The sequence below is a fragment of the Abramis brama genome (genome assembly GCF_963993115.1).
Source record: "Abramis brama genome assembly, chromosome: 12".
NCBI lineage: Eukaryota > Metazoa > Chordata > Actinopteri > Cypriniformes > Leuciscidae > Abramis > Abramis brama.
In genome coordinates, this window is record NC_139974.1 from 13,467,490 (window position 1) to 13,485,806 (window position 18,317).

At 35.6% G+C, this 18,317-nt stretch overlaps 1 protein-coding gene across 2 annotated transcripts in view; it reads right to left on the bottom strand.

Moving 5' to 3' along the window:
* Nucleotides 1-11,880, bottom strand: part of LOC311093138 (fibrocystin-L-like) — a gene marked incomplete at its 5' end in the record, with an annotated part of 64,676 nt that extends 52,796 nt beyond the window's left edge. For both annotated transcript variants that reach the window (XM_084130290.1, XM_084130289.1), the window contains 28 exons: nt 1,402-1,509; nt 1,598-1,703; nt 2,070-2,192; nt 2,707-2,861; nt 3,107-3,242; nt 4,101-4,267; nt 4,363-4,523; nt 4,650-4,771; nt 4,892-5,050; nt 5,610-5,720; nt 5,864-6,018; nt 6,954-7,097; nt 7,249-7,384; nt 7,529-7,688; nt 7,831-7,922; nt 8,524-8,789; nt 9,115-9,204; nt 9,344-9,454; nt 9,556-9,626; nt 9,724-9,766; nt 9,856-9,929; nt 10,007-10,060; nt 10,173-10,266; nt 10,348-10,405; nt 10,499-10,607; nt 11,315-11,459; nt 11,577-11,654; nt 11,814-11,880. In XM_084130290.1, the coding sequence (XP_083986416.1) occupies nt 1,402-1,509; nt 1,598-1,703; nt 2,070-2,192; nt 2,707-2,861; nt 3,107-3,242; nt 4,101-4,267; nt 4,363-4,523; nt 4,650-4,771; nt 4,892-5,050; nt 5,610-5,720; nt 5,864-6,018; nt 6,954-7,097; nt 7,249-7,384; nt 7,529-7,688; nt 7,831-7,922; nt 8,524-8,789; nt 9,115-9,204; nt 9,344-9,454; nt 9,556-9,626; nt 9,724-9,766; nt 9,856-9,929; nt 10,007-10,060; nt 10,173-10,266; nt 10,348-10,405; nt 10,499-10,607; nt 11,315-11,459; nt 11,577-11,654; nt 11,814-11,880 (3,295 nt within the window). The remainder of the gene's footprint in view (nt 1-1,401; nt 1,510-1,597; nt 1,704-2,069; nt 2,193-2,706; nt 2,862-3,106; nt 3,243-4,100; nt 4,268-4,362; nt 4,524-4,649; nt 4,772-4,891; nt 5,051-5,609; nt 5,721-5,863; nt 6,019-6,953; nt 7,098-7,248; nt 7,385-7,528; nt 7,689-7,830; nt 7,923-8,523; nt 8,790-9,114; nt 9,205-9,343; nt 9,455-9,555; nt 9,627-9,723; nt 9,767-9,855; nt 9,930-10,006; nt 10,061-10,172; nt 10,267-10,347; nt 10,406-10,498; nt 10,608-11,314; nt 11,460-11,576; nt 11,655-11,813) is intronic.
* Between the last annotated feature and the right edge of the window lie 6,437 nt (nt 11,881-18,317).

The window sequence follows — 18,317 nt, forward strand, 5'->3', positions numbered from 1 at the left end:
AATTACTTTAATATATTTAATTACTGCATATATTAAAAACATATTTAATGAGTTTACGTTTAAGGAATGCATTGAGGAATGCTGTATCTGTTTTTGTGCAAGTGAGATGAGTAAATGCCTGCTCACATTTAGTCAAGAACTACAACATCCGTCATGTTTACACAGTTCACAAAACACATCTACACTTATTCCTGATTTCTCAACATTGGAACAGAATAGGTTTCCGTCAATAAATGGGAAAACCAAGTAACTTACATTACTTCTTTGAAAAAGAATATCAAAGAAGATATTTTGTTGTAAATTCAAAAGTAATGTGTTACTTTACTCGTTACTTGAAAAACGTAATCTGATAACGTAACTCACGTACTTGTAATGTGTTACCCCGAACACTGCTTAAGACATAACCAACCGTTCACAAGAATACTGGCAGAGACGGGTATTTTATAGGGCTGCCCCCACTAAAGATTTTTCTAGTTGACTAGTAATTGTCCATTTAAGCCATCAGCCAATATTAATTTAATTACTTAAGTGATCGTGCCGGAACCTCCATGTCATGCAGTAAGCGCGCTAATACTTTAGCTTCCACACTCCGCACAAACACTTCTAATAATAGCGCACATTTATCAAGGTTAACATTGGAGCGAGCAGCCAAGTAAAGTTGCTACTACTTACAAGTTTCAAATGATAAGCCATATTTGAGGTCAATGGTGTCACTGGTTGCTCAAGAAATGAACCGGAAATAATCAAAATACTATTTATTAAACAACACTTAGGAAACAACAGGAGCCTAAGAAGCAGCAAACTCACATTAACACAAACAATACCAGACAGGGAATTAACTCAAACTAACGGCTTAAATACACAAAAGAGCTAATGAGATAACTAATGAGAAAACAGGTGAACGGGGTCATAAATCAAACACACTGGGAAACTAGGTCAAACAGGCAAACAGGGAAAACAGAACAAAACCACAATGAAACAGCCAAAACAGAATGCAACTGAATATAACCGTTACAGATGGATAATAGGTGAATGTTTATATTTCCTGCCCAACATGCTGTAATTACCACAAGGACCTGTTAACGATCTGTCCCTCACGAACTGTGTAACTTCCTGCTTCCCCGCTACTTCCTGTGGAGTTTTTTTTCTGCGACTAACCGACTGATGCAATTTTTCTCAACTAAGCCTCTTCTCAACGACTAATGTTTAGTTGACTATTAGGGGGCAACCCTAGTATTTTGACACTATTTTTTGTGTATGAATCCATTCAAGCCCAGGGAGGCGTGAAAAGGAGACAATTCTGTGTTTGTGTGCTGTTTGAAATGCGGCTCTCAGTGTGTGCACTTTGGGTGTGTGCGCGCAAAAAAAAAGATTTTGTGACATTTCTGAGTTTTGACTTACTGGTAAGCTGTAGAACAGAGCATTCCACATCTCCAATCTTTACAGTGACGTTTCCACCATCAAAACCAGATCCAGTTATGGTAAGAACTGTTCCCAGACTGCTTGATCCTGAAAGACAAGTTATATCAGTAATATAAACCATTATGAATGGAGATAAAAGCTTTTATGCGAGACTTGATCATTTACTCTTCTTTACCTTCTGTAGGCGAGATCCCGGTCACTGTTGGGGTCTTCGGCTCACTCCAGGTGAAACCACAGTCCCCTGAGCACCGTGATGGAATACCATTGATGAAAACTTCCACCTTAAAGATAAGCACACAAATGTACATTTCTGTCATTAGACATCCTAAACCAAGGTTTCTCAACTGGTTTTGCTTCAGGATCCAGATATTACACTGGACTTAAGTTTACATTTATATTAAGAGGAGACCCAACACAGTACTAAACTAGAAAATAAAAAATCTAAAACATTTACATTAATGTAAAAATAATATTAATGTTTACTTATTTTACCAGTAAACTTGTATGTAATGCATTCTTGAAAACTTCTAGAATAAAATATTAATAGGATCATGCACATTCAAACTATAAAGAATGCACATGCAGTATATGACCAATGTATTTTGGACAAACATTATTGCAGCAAAAGCAGTGAGTAAGAAACGCACCTGTGGTTTATTTGTAGGCACGCGCAGAAAGTCTCCCATAATTCTCTGTTTGAAGAGGCCTCCTTGCTCGATCTCACGTGACGTCAATGAAGGGTTCACACCAACCACATTGGAAGCATTGATCTGGTTAACATTATCAAAAAAATGTTAATTCAGCCTGGTGTGAAATGGAAAGTTTGAGTCAATTAAGATATATATACATTTGGTGTTGGAAAGTTTTTTTTTAATATAATGGTTTTTCAAAGTCTCTTATGCTCACCAAGGCTGCACATCCTTCAGAAATCATTCTGATTTGCTGATTTGGTGCTCAATCATTTCTTCTTATTATCAATATTTAAAACAGTTGTTCTGCTTAAGATATTTGTACCCACTGGATACACTCAAGACTGGCCCTATTTTATTTTTTCATTGAATATCTTTTTCACTTTGCAGAAGGAATAATGGGTTGCATACACCTGTCCATGTTGACTTTAAGTTATGTTATATATTTAAATGAATTGTACACATTTGATTTTAAAATTAAGCACATCATTTTTTTTTTTAACCAGCATTTTTACCATTTCTCATGAGCAGTTGCCCTGCCGTCTTGCAAACCCCAACTCATTTTATTGTAATAGCACTCTGAACTCTTTCTTGCCTTTAACAGAGGCTGATTTCCAGGGATGGTGAGCCACTGTATGTTCCAGCTGTAGCCTCTACAGTCTCCAGATCGCTGCACCTGCAGCTGGCCGAGCTCTGGGATCCCCTGCAGGGCATACTGCAGGTCAGCAGCACTGATGTTTACCGCCAGGCCTGGGAACACACAATGCACATACCAAATGAAAACCCAGATCACCTCTTGGAAGATTGTGGTTTATGTAGAAATAAGTCTAGTTCGCTATTCTAATAAATTAATTTTGGGACTGCAACATGATTAACAGTGTCCGACATCAAGAATCTGCTGTGAAACTACAGGAAATTCCATGTATTAAATTATTTAGTTATTTCCAGCAGCTACACAACAAAGTAACTGACAAACCCACAGCCAACATGCTTACCTTCAACACGCCGGGCTAAGAACTCAACGTTAAAGGTTCCTGTAAGAGGGGGGCTGGCTTTCTGAGGGCGCATAATAGTGACAGTGGCATTCCCTTGGCTTTGAATCAGTAGGTCTCCTGTGCTGTTGGGCATCTTCTGTTGGACATAAATTGAGAACATGGAAGGCATACATGGGATAATTCACCTCCAAGCCCATAAGACTTTCATTCATTTTTGGAATACAAAGACATTTTAATGAAATCTGAGAGATTTATGTCCCTCCACTGAAAGTCTGTTCACCCAAAATTCAATCAAGTGATTTAATCTAAATCTTCTGAAGAGACATGATTGATTTATATGAACAGATTTAATTTATGCTTTTATTAACACAAATCATTAACCAGCGAACATACATAGAGTTTAATCGTACTTGCTTGACGCACGAGAACCTCATTGTTTCTTGCAGAAGCTCAAACGTGCTGAGTGCCACACAAGAATGAACTTGAGCTATTACTTACCAAATTACAATGCTGTAAACATCGTTCGCTGATCAATGTTTAAATGTGATTAAAAATAATTTAAATTCATCATATAAAGCAAACGTGTCTCTTCAGAAGACTTGGATTAAACCACTTGATTCATTTGGATTGGTTTCATGATATCTTTATGAATGTTTTGAAACATTAGAATATTGGGTGAATAGACTTTAAGTGGAGGGACAGAAATCTCTCAGATTTCATTAAAAATATCTTCATTTGTGCTCTGACGATGAGCAAAAGTCTCACGGGGTTGAAACAACACAAGGGTGAGTAATTGATGACAGAATTTCGTTTTTGTGTGAACTATCCCTTTAACTATGCAGTTATGTGCACACAATCTGCAGGAAACAATTCAGAGATATAGCAATGAACTCAAATGTTAAAGACATATGACATGCAAATATTCTGTTGTCATCTGTCACATCAGAGAAATCTGGAAGTTCCAGCACTTCCCTTCCATTTTACTCTAACTTACCTTCAGAAAGCCTATTTCAAACAGTGGGACACCAAAGCCACAGTTGTAAGGTGTCGCGGTGATCTCATAGCTGACCTGTGAAGCATTTGCTTGTTTGCTCACAATTATGTTTGAAAAGAAAAGTCCTGAACTGGCCAGAGCAGGAGGCCTTCTCCTGTGGATTATAACTGAAGTGGAGAGAGATAATAGAACATTACATTTTAAAAGACCACTTTAAAATAAAATAAAATGTCAAATTTATTTTAAACTTATTCCTATTCACCATTAGAATCCAAAGCAGTCATTGCACGTCCAATGTGAAGAGCATCTATGAAGTAAACAGAGTTTGCCACTCCATACACACTGAACTGAAGAAGATTGTAGTTGGAGCCTATGTAGTTTGTCTCTATGGAGCTCAGGAGATCCACACACTTGTAGTTCCACCTGAGAATGACAACATCAATGTTATCCTCACATGAATTGATTTTGTTATTACATTTTTGCGATAAAGACAAATAATCTAAAGGAAAGACACCAGGTTACTATTTATGTTCAGTAGATTAAACTTACTCATCCGTTGAGTCAAACTGCACAGAGATGCGTATGTTCACTTCCCGGTAAGTATTTGCAGTCATGTAACTGAACATTATTCCCAGTTCATTCACCAGACGCCCTTTGTAGGCCAAACAGAGCTACAAAGAAAAAAATATATACATATATAAATGTATATATTAATCTTTGAAAAGTTTATTTCCATGCTGAGAAAAATCCATTAGTAAGGATGAGATACTGAGGTGTTTAGTGGAGCTTACAGTGTTGTATGTTTGTAGCAGTATTGGGCTGTAGATTGCTCCGGATGCTGTAATGTCACTAGCATTGAAGAGAATCTCTGGATTCTTCAGAGACCAGCGGCCACAGAAAGCCTCCGAATCAGTGACCCGGACCCCTCTGCGGCTTAGAACACCTGAAAACTGTTTGACAAGGAGAAAGCTCTAAAAGCTGGACAAAAAGGTGATGTTTTTCATCAAAATAACTAATGATGTTAGAATTCTGTAATGTCAAACATTTGCAAAGCTAACTTGAATAGACTCGTAGGCATGTCCTCTGCATGTAGAACATACTTGGGGCCAGATTTACTAAACAGGGCAAATTAGCGTGAGAGCGCAGTTCCAAAAAGCGCAGATGGGAGTGGAAAGTACTGTGCATGATCTACTGACGATGCGCAAATTAAATGCATAATGACCAAAGCAATCTACCAAGAGCAGCACAAATTAGCGTCTGGTTTAAGCAAATACCAGTAAATTGACTTGCATGATTCATTAAATACTCTCCTCCCATAAATTTTGCGTCTGAAAGGGAAACTCTAACAAATGCATGTGCAATAAGGTCAGCTGCAAAAAATGTCCACACCTTTTCAGCGCAGATGTTTCACTGGTTTTCTTTAGAAAAATGTAGGAATCTTTTAACGCCAAAAGAAGGTTTGCGCTGGTGCAAGCTGTTAGTTGGCCCCAAATCATCTGCTTTGCTTACCCCTGTGATGTTGGTCTCATAATCTCTAAAAAATTTCACATTAGTGTTCTCCATGGTTGGAATCTCTGCTGGACATTTAGCGGTGATCATCATATCTAGTGCTGAACGCACCTTTAATGAAATAAACAAACAAACAAAGAAAACAGAGGTGTAATTCGAAAAGGAGTATTTCAAGAGATCATTCAAATTGTTTGTACACAGTAATGTCATTTTATTCTATGGTAAATATTAAGAAATATAAAACAAACAAAAACCTCCGCTGCAGAAGCATTGAAAGGCAGAGGGAGGGACGGAACTCCATCCCACAGCAGTGTGAACGTCTCCATGCTGGCCTGGCCTTTCACGTCCTCAGTAACTGTGATGTTAGTATCTGAGCCCATGATCAAGTAGTCAAGATCCTTAAAGTCACCTGAGATAATTCCAAGATAAAAAAAAAACATTGCAAAATACTCTTAAATGTACTGGAATACTTTACAAGCCACATAAAAGGCAACAACAAAAAACACCCTAATGTACAAAAATAAGAAACAACATAATAATTGAAATATATATGAAAAGTATATAATGTGGTGCGTTATGCAGAGACTTCTTTTTTACTGTTTTTTTTATAAGTAGTATTTTGGTAACACTACTTATCATGTATCATGCATTATGAAGGTATTCATTATGTATGTTATAATGCCTTATATAGTTTCATAAATAATTGTAATAATTGTAAAATTGTTTGTCATGTATTTTAATGCAATAGATAGACTTTCTAAAGGTATAAAAATTAAGTTTATAATGTATTATAACTGTGGTTACAATTATTCATTAAATCATACAATCCATTATAAGCTGCATTACAAGGCATAATTAATGCATTATATAAAGGCTTTAAGCTTAAAGTGTTACCATATTGGTTACTAACAAACATAGTGCAAACAAAGTGCACATTGAAAATATAGTCTCACCATGCTATACATATATCACCATAATTTATATCATAATTTGTACTTTTTACTTTCAATAAAACATATCTAACAGTATTTTACATGTACATACATTACTGTCCTGTTAAATACAAATTTACAAAATATAGAGGTGACTAAATAAAGAGTGACACATTGTTGGCCAATTAACCAGTAAGAACATGATGTTTTAACTGTAGCATTTATAAATTAGTTTCATTACAAACATTTGTTATTACAATTTATATTTTTAATGAAATTTAGTCTAATGGGTAATTGGTCACAGAAAATTTTGTAAAAGTACATATCTCAAGTAAGTGTTTTTGTTAGCAAAAATCAGATGACAGAGAAATCAGTCAAAGAATCTTGATTTAAAAAAAAAAGTTAAGTTCACCTCTGTTAGAGTTGAATGTCACATTGTACAGCGACTCATTATCCAGGTCTTGCTTTGTGACTGTAACGCTGTCTGGTTTAATTGTCCACAAATCGTTCAGAGCGTTTTGCAACTCCATCGCTGATCCATTAACTGGGATCGGCCCTAAAACATGCAAAGCAACTCCAGTGAACATTACAAACATGCAAACAAAGACGTAATGCAGAAGGGTGAATTCAAAAATTAGAAGCACATAAAAATGAGATATTTTAGCTTCATCAAACACACATTTATAGTGCTGTGTGAGCTAATGCACCTGTTTTAAGATCTCCATATGCCAGGAAGTAGTATGTGTTTTCACAGTTGCTCAGAGAGAAACAATCACTGCTGATTCTCAGAGTCTGGACCTCATTGATGGGGGCTTTTGGCATCCACCCCCTGAAACGAACCACCTAAAACAGTAAAGAATTAAAAAAAAAATGCACATTGCAGGTAGAGGAGATCATATCTGAGACTTGAGTTTCTGCAGGTGCAGTCCAGAAAATGAATTTCTAAGGCCCTTCCTTTCCCTGAAGTGCATCTGTGAGCTCACTTACCTGTTTTTCAGGGACTTTATCATAGTATGCGTTAATCCGTTGTTTCTCATTAACAGCTTCAATTGTCTGCTGGGCAGTGAAAGGGCTGATCTCTTTGAAAAAGGCCACATCCACTGATGCTAAGTATCCATACTCCTGCACTAGAATCTCAATGTAGTACCTGTAGCACATTGAAAGATGTTTCATACTGACTATACTGTAATCAATATAGTCAATAATAACAATAATAATGACAAAAAGACTAATAGAGAGCAAACATTTATGACGTTTTATTTTTTTTATTTTACTTGAAAACCACTTACGGTTTTCCCTTCTCTAAGCGCATGACGTCTGACCTCTGAGTGTTAGAGCTGAAGAAACTGTTCGTATAGTAAGGCTGTGATGCAATCTTAACCTGAAATAAAACAAAATGATTACATTTAAATTAAATTAAAATATGCTTGTAAGGTACTAGCCTCTACATAGCCTGTGTGTCAGTGTATTGCAAGCACTTAGCACACTTTGTAATCCTTTTTTTAAATTATGTATCATTCGAAATCTGAAACACCTTTTTTGAAATTAGACATCATTACCATGGAAATGGTTCTTTAAACCTTTTAAAGCTGGCTTAATTTTCGTGATATCAACTTCAAATTTGGTAAACAACTTGGTTAAACACATGGCTTCAGTTTTTCTAGCAATTTTAGAGTCCAAATTATTTTGTAAAATATTTTGTGTAAAATAAAAAACGTTTAGTTCAGTACATTTGCTTTACAACTATATTTAAACTTTTAACTTTTTTACACTTTAATTTTTCTGATGCTGCTTTCACTTCTGCAATAATCTGCTAAGTGCCTTTCTTTAAAATAGATCCACCTTAGGTCTGTATTCCAAAGCATTCATAGATTATAACCATTTAAGTTCAGATAAATGCTCAAAAAGGCAGTTAACAGGATAATTGCTAGCACTGATAATACTGAAATTATGAAATTATGATTTTATTATCATTCAGGTACCTTATCCTGGGGAAGACCTGTCTTGCTGAAATATAGCTGGCATCGGTCGTCTGCTTTGATTCGGAAATAGTAGTTGTCGGTCTCCGTTGGAACAAAGAAACCACTCAATCGTGCCACAAAGTTATCAGTTTCATTGGGCCAAACATAGGACAGCGAATCCACCCACTGGGCAGAGTATCCAGGCCTACTGGAATTATAATTCAGGACGTCCTCAAGAAGGTTCGGAGAAGATCTGTTCCACATCTCCATTTTAAAACCTCTGCCACCTACAAACATGATCATTTAACAATCACTCAATACAATCAAGACAGTACTGTAATAGGAATGTGCATTTTACATGTGTAATTAATTTCATAAATAGTAGGGGAGACCTCAGCATTTTGTACATTTTTACTTCAATGAATATTTTTGAACAGGGTAGGTTTCAAAGTCAATTTCTGTATGAACACCACCAATATTAACCAGGAAAAAATACTCTGTATTATAAATTAAATTAAATTAAAGAATTAGAATTCCTGTTGTGCCAACAGTGTCTATGAAAAAGATTTTTACAGACATCATAATAGATCTGACTTTGGATAAGGATCTCACCAGGAAACACTGTCATATTGGTTCTTTCATAACCAGGTGTTATGCAGACAATCCTCTCATTTGATACACTCTGAATCTGACACTCACGACCTAAGGGAAAAAATTTATATAATCATTTGGATAATTGTAATTAGTCACAATAATTAATTGTATTATATTATATCACATAGCAAATACTGTATATATATATATATATATATATATATAATATTGATTTTCAAAGGGTTACCTCCTACTAACACCATGGCTGGCTGGTCAGTCTCATCAAAGTAATGTCCCTGAATGGTCAGTAATGTGCCGCCCAATATGCTGCCCTCAGAGGGAGAAACTCCTGTCACCTCTGAAAGAGAACAGGCCAGGTTTTTTTTTGTTTTTTTGATTTTGATTTTATGCAGGCAATTCCATGTTGTATTATTTAAGAAGAATAAATGTTATCCACACCTGCGTATGTCTGGAACATGGCAAGCTTGTTCAGTGATGAGACGCTGAAAACCCCAATGTCTGGCAAACTCCTAAAAAAAGAAAATATGTGTTTTGTCTACTTTTCTATTAACAGCATGCAGAGACTTTGAAGTAAAGTTTAGTAAAGTAAAATCAAACTTCTCTGACCTCCCAAATTGACCGTCGATAATGTAACTGAGGTTGTGATGACCTGAAAACCAAAGACAATGACATTTAATCTGACAAAAATCTATAATGAATTAATAATCATTGAATGTTTTAATAATAACGTGTCCTCACCAACATACGTTCCAGTCATTTTACAGCTCATAGATCCCCATTGACTGCCCTCAGAATCCAAAAAGAGGCCATACCTGAAAAAAATTAATGTGTATTTATGGAGGGTGCATTCACATTTAATGTTTACATTTATTAGTAACTTAATACTTACTTTTCATCTGAATTGGGCTTTAGAAGTTCACAAGGCATGCCTCCCATGTACACTCTGTTCAAAGAAAACACATTAAAACAGTTTCAGACACACCTTATGTCAAGGCAGAATATATTTAACATTCATACAGTTATATTTCTCCATTGTGTATTAAATATTTCCAGACCTTAAAAATCTTGCATCCAGGCCATTTGAGCTTTTGTCCGTGTTGCTTCCGTACACATCAGTATAGATTCTTCCCCGCAGTGTCACCACAGTCCCTAAAGTTCATTCAGTTTCTTTTTTTCTTTTTTTTTTTTGTGAAAAGCAGCAGAGTAATGACAAAAACTATCAAAACCTACCTGGGGGACCAGAGAGTGGACTGATACTTTGAATGCTAGGTGTATAGTATGTTTCGCTCTGTGAAAGCAGTGCATGTTTTTATGAATATATTGTAGTATTTTGAGAAGAGTATATTTTAGTAAGTAGCATAATGAAGTCCATCTCACTTACATAGAACATGCACCAGTAATTCCACTGATATCCATTACAAATGCTACTGGAAGGAATTGGCACGCCATCCACTCTGACCCGAACCTCATAGTCATCATCTGGCAGAGCTCTGAATATGATGCAATATAAAGCTTTCTTTGAGAAAAAAATAAGCTTTCAACATTGGACATAACACTATGTGGTACAACTATTTAAAAGAATTCAAATTTGATTATCTTCCTCATTTATGCACAAATATGTCTAGACTAAAGTCTGCTAGTAAACCTGTTATACAATCACATAAAGGGAATTTAAAAATGCAACAGTTTTTTTAATAATAGATACAGAATAATTTAGAATGACATTAAAAGAAAGTTCATACAAAAAATGTAAATATTCACATTTTCAAATTGCATGAATAAGATTTGGGAGCAGCAAGAGCGGGGAAGATTTTCAGGGAATAAACTATATTAATTTTGGTCTGTTTCTCATACATAGCTTGTATGAACTCAGAAGGCTTGGAGAAGTCATATGGACTGGTCTTGGTCATTTTTATTGATTAAACATTTTCCTAAAAAAAATCTGCTTTTGTGTTCCACAGAAGAAAACAATTCACTTAGGTTTGAGAGATCAATTTTATATAGGCTCTATATCCACTAATTTTATTAATTTCTCCTAAGTTTTAGATATTAGTCCAAATTTACATTCCTCCTTATATATCCCTGATCCCTTTCCTATATGATTTTCACATTTGAGTATGTAAAATAAATCTATACAATGCAATGACTAATCAAGATAAAAGAAGATTATATTTAGGTTATCTGATTCACTGCTTACCTTGTATAACACATGATCTGATTGGAGTGACTGGAGTCTTTCTCGACATCACAGGGAACAGATCTGGTTCGGGACACCAGCGTCACACTGTTGCCGAAGTTTGGGTCATTGGCATTGAGATTGAACTGATTGGCTTGAGCAAAACCTGAGTGGGGGAAAAAAAACGCTATAAGAGACTTTAAACCGCAGTAGTTTACAGCCAACATGTGCGAAATCTGAATTTTGGGATTAATTTAAAAGCATATTGATTATGTTTTAATACCTTGCCCCTCTATGGTCAGTCTCGTGCCGCCATTGAGGCTTCCGAATTTTGGTGTCACTTTGTTGACACGTTGCGCTCCTGTCAGGATGGAGATTAATATGCTACTAAAATCTATTCATTTAATGTACAAATGTCTGTGACGCTTTTAAGATGACAACAATGATATGAAATTAAGCAAAACGTTCAGAATGACTGAGGTAAACAACAATAAAAGTGGAAGATAAATCCAGCGCGTACCTGCGGAACTCCACAGTAAAATACAAACTGTGAGCGGCAGGTGAAGCTCCCGTCGCACGTGCCTCATCCTGACAGACTCGCGCGCTTCAAAACAAAGCCTCCTGCAGTTACTGTATCCCTTCTGCACGAACAATATACACATACCATTTGTATTTCTATTACAAGACAAATTTTAACATAAAAATGGTAACAGCCTTTACTTATATATATGGGTGTTTCTGCAACTACGGGCACTTTTAAGTCCCAGTAGTGAAATTTTAGATTTATGTTAAAATTTGTCATTTAATGCTTCATAAATATAAACGTAGTGTCAATACACACCTTTACATAAAACATAATGAATAAATAATATGATTTAATGTAAAATTATGAAGCATTTATAGGTCCAAACACCATTTTTGCTCACGTCCCACACCCGTGGTTTCAGTGTTGAGATAGCCTACTTAAAATTAGCTCATTCTTTTACAATATGACATTATTTCAAATGAATTAGTTTTATATACATATGACTTTACACCATCTTAAAGTTATTTTTTTGTTTACTGATTGTTTATATGATTTTTTCCATCTAAATAAACCTGTCCCACACTTTTGAGTCCTTACTGCAACACTGAAAAAAGACTCTTAATATGGCATTTGTTCAAAGCCAAACAAATCTAGTTTCTATGGAAACAGAAATTAGCATGTGAGCACATGGCTGACAGATTGGTTCACCTCCATTTGGTCACTCACAAGATCCAGAAAAAATAAGATAAAGAGCATCTTCTCTTCTTAAGTATTTATTGTGCGTCCTTACCATTCAGCTTCGTAATTGTGTATTTTGAATTACATTTTAAAAATCAATTTATATTACAGTTGAATACATATATATTTGTTGCTAAAAGTCAAAACTGATGTATCAGACCTTGCTAGCTGCCAGTTATCTGCAATATTAGCAAAAATTTAATTTCCGCAGCACGTCTTTACCGCAGCATTTTTAGGTGTTGTGGTAGAGACAAATTCAAGGTTTATACTGTATATTACATTGATCAGCCACAACATTTAAACCACTGATAGGTGTGGTGAATATAATTTATTATATCAGTACAGTGGCACCTGTCAAGAGGAAATATTAGGCAGCAACTGAACAGTCAGTTCTTGAATTTCATGAGTTGGAAGCAGAGAAAAGAGTAAGTGAAAAGATCTGAGTGATTTTGACAAGGGCCAAATGGTGATGGCAAGACAACTGCATCAGAGCATCTCCAAAACAGCAGGTCTTGTGGGGTGTTTACGGTCTGTAGTGGTTAGTACCTACTAAAAGAGGTGCAAGGAAGGACAACCGGTGAACAGGGTCATGGACGCCCAAGACTCACACATGCACACAGGGAGCAAAGGCTCGCCTGCCTGGTCCAATCACACAAAAGAGCTACTGTAGCTCAAATAATTGCTGAAAAACTTAATGCTGCCCATGATAGAAAGACTGGTGTCAGAATACACAGTGCATAGCAGTTTGCTGGTTTGCAGCAGACCGGACAAAGTGCCTATGATGACCCCTGTTGACCACCAAAAGTGCCTACAATGGGCATGTGAGTGTCAGGACTGGACACCCGACCAAGAGACAGCAGCAGGATGCACTATGGGAAGAAGGCAGGCCGGTGGAGGGAGTGTGATGCACAGGGCAGTGTTCTGCTGGGAAACTTTGGGTCCTGGCATTCATGTGGATGTTACTTCGACTAGTATCACCTACCTAAGATTGTTGCAGACTGTGGCAATGGTGTTCCCTGATGGCAGTGGCCGTAATCAGTCCTTCACTGACCAATCAGCGTTCATTAGCAGAATGCTAGCGTGTTATGGGCAACAACAACTCAACCTGTACGAAATAAAAAGGACATAAATACTCTTCATTCAACTTTCGACCTATAACCCATGTTGAACTTGCAAAACCTACAATAAATTCTGAGATTTCTCAACGGCAATCGGGTGAAAGAGACAAATTTACCTGTCTAGCCCCATAGACTCCCATTCAGTCTGCGCTCGCCCCCGCGATCACCTCCAGTGGAATTCTAATGGAACTGCAACCAAGATCGATACAATGGGGCTAATAGGAAGTGCCAAGGCTCTCCATAGACGGGCTCTGGTTTCAGCAGGATAATGCACCCTGCCACAATGCAAAAATTGTTCAGGAAGGGTTTGAGGGACATGACAAAGAGTTCTGGGCGTTGCCTTGGCTTCAAAATTCCCCATATCTCAATCAGATTGAGCATCTATGGGATATGCTTGATGAACAAATCTGATCCATGGAGGCACCACCTCACAACCTGATACCACAGGACACATACGGAGGTCTAGTGGAGTCCTTGCCTTGACATATGAGAGCTGTTTTGGCAGCATGAGGTGAAACTACAAGGCAGGTGGTTTTAATGCTGTGGCTGATCAGTGTATATTGCAAATATAAAATCTATTGTAAACTAAATATAAACATGTCATTTTTGACCCTTGATGATACCAGATTAACTTACAATAAGATGACAGAAGAGGGGTAATGAGAAAAGACCCAAACAGATATGAAGAGTTATGGAAAACACACACACAAAAAAAGACAGTGGAGGATATACAAAAGAAACCAGAGGACAAAACAAAATACTGAAGGCCTCAAATTAAGTTTGTTGTTACAATAGAAATTCATACATGTATTAGTATTTGAAACAAGAAAATCATTTTGTCCAAGTCTTTTCTACAATACCTCAACTATCTTCGACAAAATACCTTCTGTTTTTATCTGTTACTGTTTTTCTCTACAGTAACCTATTGTTCAGGTTACATTATTAACATGTTCCATTAACATTGTGTCCTTACCGATACAAACCGTCATTACCGCAGCAATGATTTATTTTAATTATTAAAGATTCCTGTTCGCAAAAACTATTTTAACACTTCAGTAGAGATAATTTACACATTAAAATGATAATATTTGTCATAAAAAGCTAAAAGTTTTATCTTTGGCATGTATGAAAGCAATTGATATCTTAGGTTAACATCAATACTTTCCACGGCATAAAGAAAATCATAAACAAAAAAAAAATACTTTTTAATATTAGTTTTTACAAAAATGGAATTAAATAGAAATTAAAAAAGAAAAGTATTTAAATTTAACGTTATTGTAATGTTGCGGTAAGGACATTTTGTAAAAAGAAAAGATGAAAACCATAAAAAATAAACATGTTCCAGATTAAAATCTTAATGACTACGTTCAATTTTGTGTACATCTTTTTATGTATTATGGACTATGATGGTTAAAAGTGAAATTCATATGGTTTTATTTTTTTAAATTTGGGAGAGTCAAAAGTGCCTGTAGTTGCAGAAGCACACACATATATATATATACTTAAAAATAAAAACAGACAGAAATTGTAAAAAATACTATAGGCTACATGATTATTATTGAAGTATTAGATCAAAAGTAATCGATATGCAAAGATAGTTTATGTATGGTGTAATTTATGTATTTTTATGTAATGATATATTTTTTCATATATATACATTATATGTCATATATGATGTCATATATATATATATATATATATATATATATATATATATATATATATATATATATATATATATATATATATATATATATATATATATATATATGTATATATATATATATATATACTTATACATTGTCATTTATATATAGAGAGAGAGAGAGAGAATTATAGAAAAGTGGAAAAAAATATCAAACTTCACACTGACCATAATTAAGACTCACATACCTGTTAAAGCACTCTTAGGGAAATCCAAACTCACTTTTGAAGAAGAGCTCACTCTTTTTATACTACATGCCCACAGGGTGGCAAGAGGAGATTGGCTGTTAAAGCACCATGGTAAATCCAAACACCAGTGGCTGATTTGTTAATATAATCCGCTCTGTGCTATCATGAGCAATCACTAACATGAAACCAGTGGAAACCGACTAACATCGCCCCAATGGAAAGCATATTTACACTGCCTGAACCATTCCCTATGCCCTATATAGTGCACTATGTGCCATTCCTGGATGCTTTAGATTATAGAGAGCATTTTATTGGACAGAAAATCTGATGAGAATCTGAAGTGCAGAGTGATGTCATCAAATCAGTTACTGAGTCCCAATTCAGGGGCTGCATCCTTCGAAGGGCGCATTTGAAGGCCGATTGCGTCACTGTAGCGCGAGGTATTTTATTTAATAGCTCAAGATCTAAAATAAATTTAACTTTTTATTTAATAGCTCAAGATCTAAAATAAATGTAACTTTTTATTTAATAGCTCAAGATCTAAAATAAATTAAACTTGTATGTTGGTTCAATTCAATTAATTATCTTTTTTTAATGTAAATTAGCTTAAATGTTAAGTCAACACAACTTGCAATTACTTGCAATCTATTTGGTGTTAGATATTTCAAATTAAAGAATGCTGAGTGAACTCATATATTTATGTACATATTACACAGGTTTTCTTGTTAGTTTTACATAAAATTGTTTCAATTTGGATTTACTTAAAAAGTGTGATGCAAAAAAGGTACATGTATTTTTTAAATAAATCCAACACAAACCATAAATAAGTTTGTGAGTTGTCATCATCTATTTTGGAATGATTGTAATGTATTCTAAAAATAAACTTGTTCTGTCCATCAGCATCATTTTGGGATATCATTTGTCAGTTTACTATGAGTTTAAAAGACTGCGAGCACCAACGACACATCCAGATTGTAACTGCTAGTTGTTTGTATAGTTCTTAAGACACAGTCTGAACATAATGGATGTTTATGCAACTGGCCCCAGACCACTCTACAGGTTTATGGAAGTTCAAGTCCATTTACTAATATTGCATAACCATATATTCTGCCATATAAGCAGTATAAAAACCATAAAATAATTAGACCACCATTTACTTGTATTATTATTATAATTATTATTATTATTATTACATTGAATTTATTGCAACACTTTAATATTATATTATTTAAAAAAAAATACATTTAGTGTTGTTATGACCTTTTTATGCTTAATGGAATAAACAGAGCTGCAGACATTTGGCCATTGTATTTGTCATTGTTTAATTATTTCATAAGACAGACTCACTCAAGGTTGGAGGATATTTTTAAACATCAATCCTGGATTTGGTTTTTGATTTTCAAAGCGTGTTTATGGGAATTTTTGACCATTCTTCTAGAAGCGCATTTGTGAGGTCAGGCACTGATGTTGGATGAGAAGGCCTGGTTCGCAGTCTCCGCTCTAATTCATCCCAAAGGTGTTCTATTGGGTTGAGGTCAGGACTCTGTGCAGGCCAGTCAAGTTCCTCCACACCAAACTTGCTCATCCATGTCTTTATGGACCTTGCTTTGTGCACTGGTGCGCAGCCATGTTGGAACAGGAAGAGGCCATCCACAAACCTTTCCCACAAAGTTGGGAGCAAGAAATTGTCCAAAATGTAATGTTATGCTGAAGCATTAAGAGTTCCTTTCACTGGAACTAAGGGGCCAAGCCCAACCCCTGAAAAACAACCCCACACCATAATCCCTCCTCCAACAAACTTTACACTTGGCACAATGCAGTCAGGCAAGTACCGTTCACCTGGCAACCCCCAAACCCAGACTCATCCATCGGATTGCCAGTCAGAGAAGCGTGATTCGTCACTCCAGATAACACGTGTCCACTGCTCTACAGTCCAGTGGTGGCATGCTTTACATCACTGCATCCAATGCTTTGCATTGTACTTGGTAGGAAACCCATTCCATGAAGCTCTCTACACACTGTTCTTGAGCACCCACATTCCATAGAATTTTTTTAATGCAATATCCTGTAACAAATTATTACATTTACTAGAAGCCATCTACTGGAGTAACTATCAACATGCTTAATACACTGACATGTGGGAATGTCACTGCATTAGATAACAAGCTACCAAAACGAGTCACATGCCTTCATTAGTCTTTTATATCAAATATAATTATTGTTTTCATTTATTGTTTTCAATTGTTTTTAAATATTATCAGCAACAATTATTAACAATAAATGGTTGCATTCAGCAAAAATAAATAAATAAATAAATTGTTGATTATACCATATTTATAACATATTTTTATATATTTTAAAAACACCTGGACAATACATATTTATGTGTATATATTAAGCACTTATAATATAATATAGGGATTATATAATATAATATTTGCATTATCTCACTGTTCTGAAAGATTTCGGTACTGTAAAACAAATTTTCACTATTATATTTTATTGATGGGACTGAACGGGAATCATTGATACAGTTTTGAGACGCTCAAAGCCGCTGTGTGTGTGTTTGTCTGTAGTGTGGTAGATTTTTCCCCTATGCACCTGACTACTACAGTTGACACTTGCAAAATCAATCACTTGGGAATAAAGTCTCTAGTGTTCCACCAACCTGCTGCGCAGCTAACTAAACAGACTCCGGACAATGCCTTCGAATATGCTTTAATCACGGCCGGAGGATCTCAAACAAAGT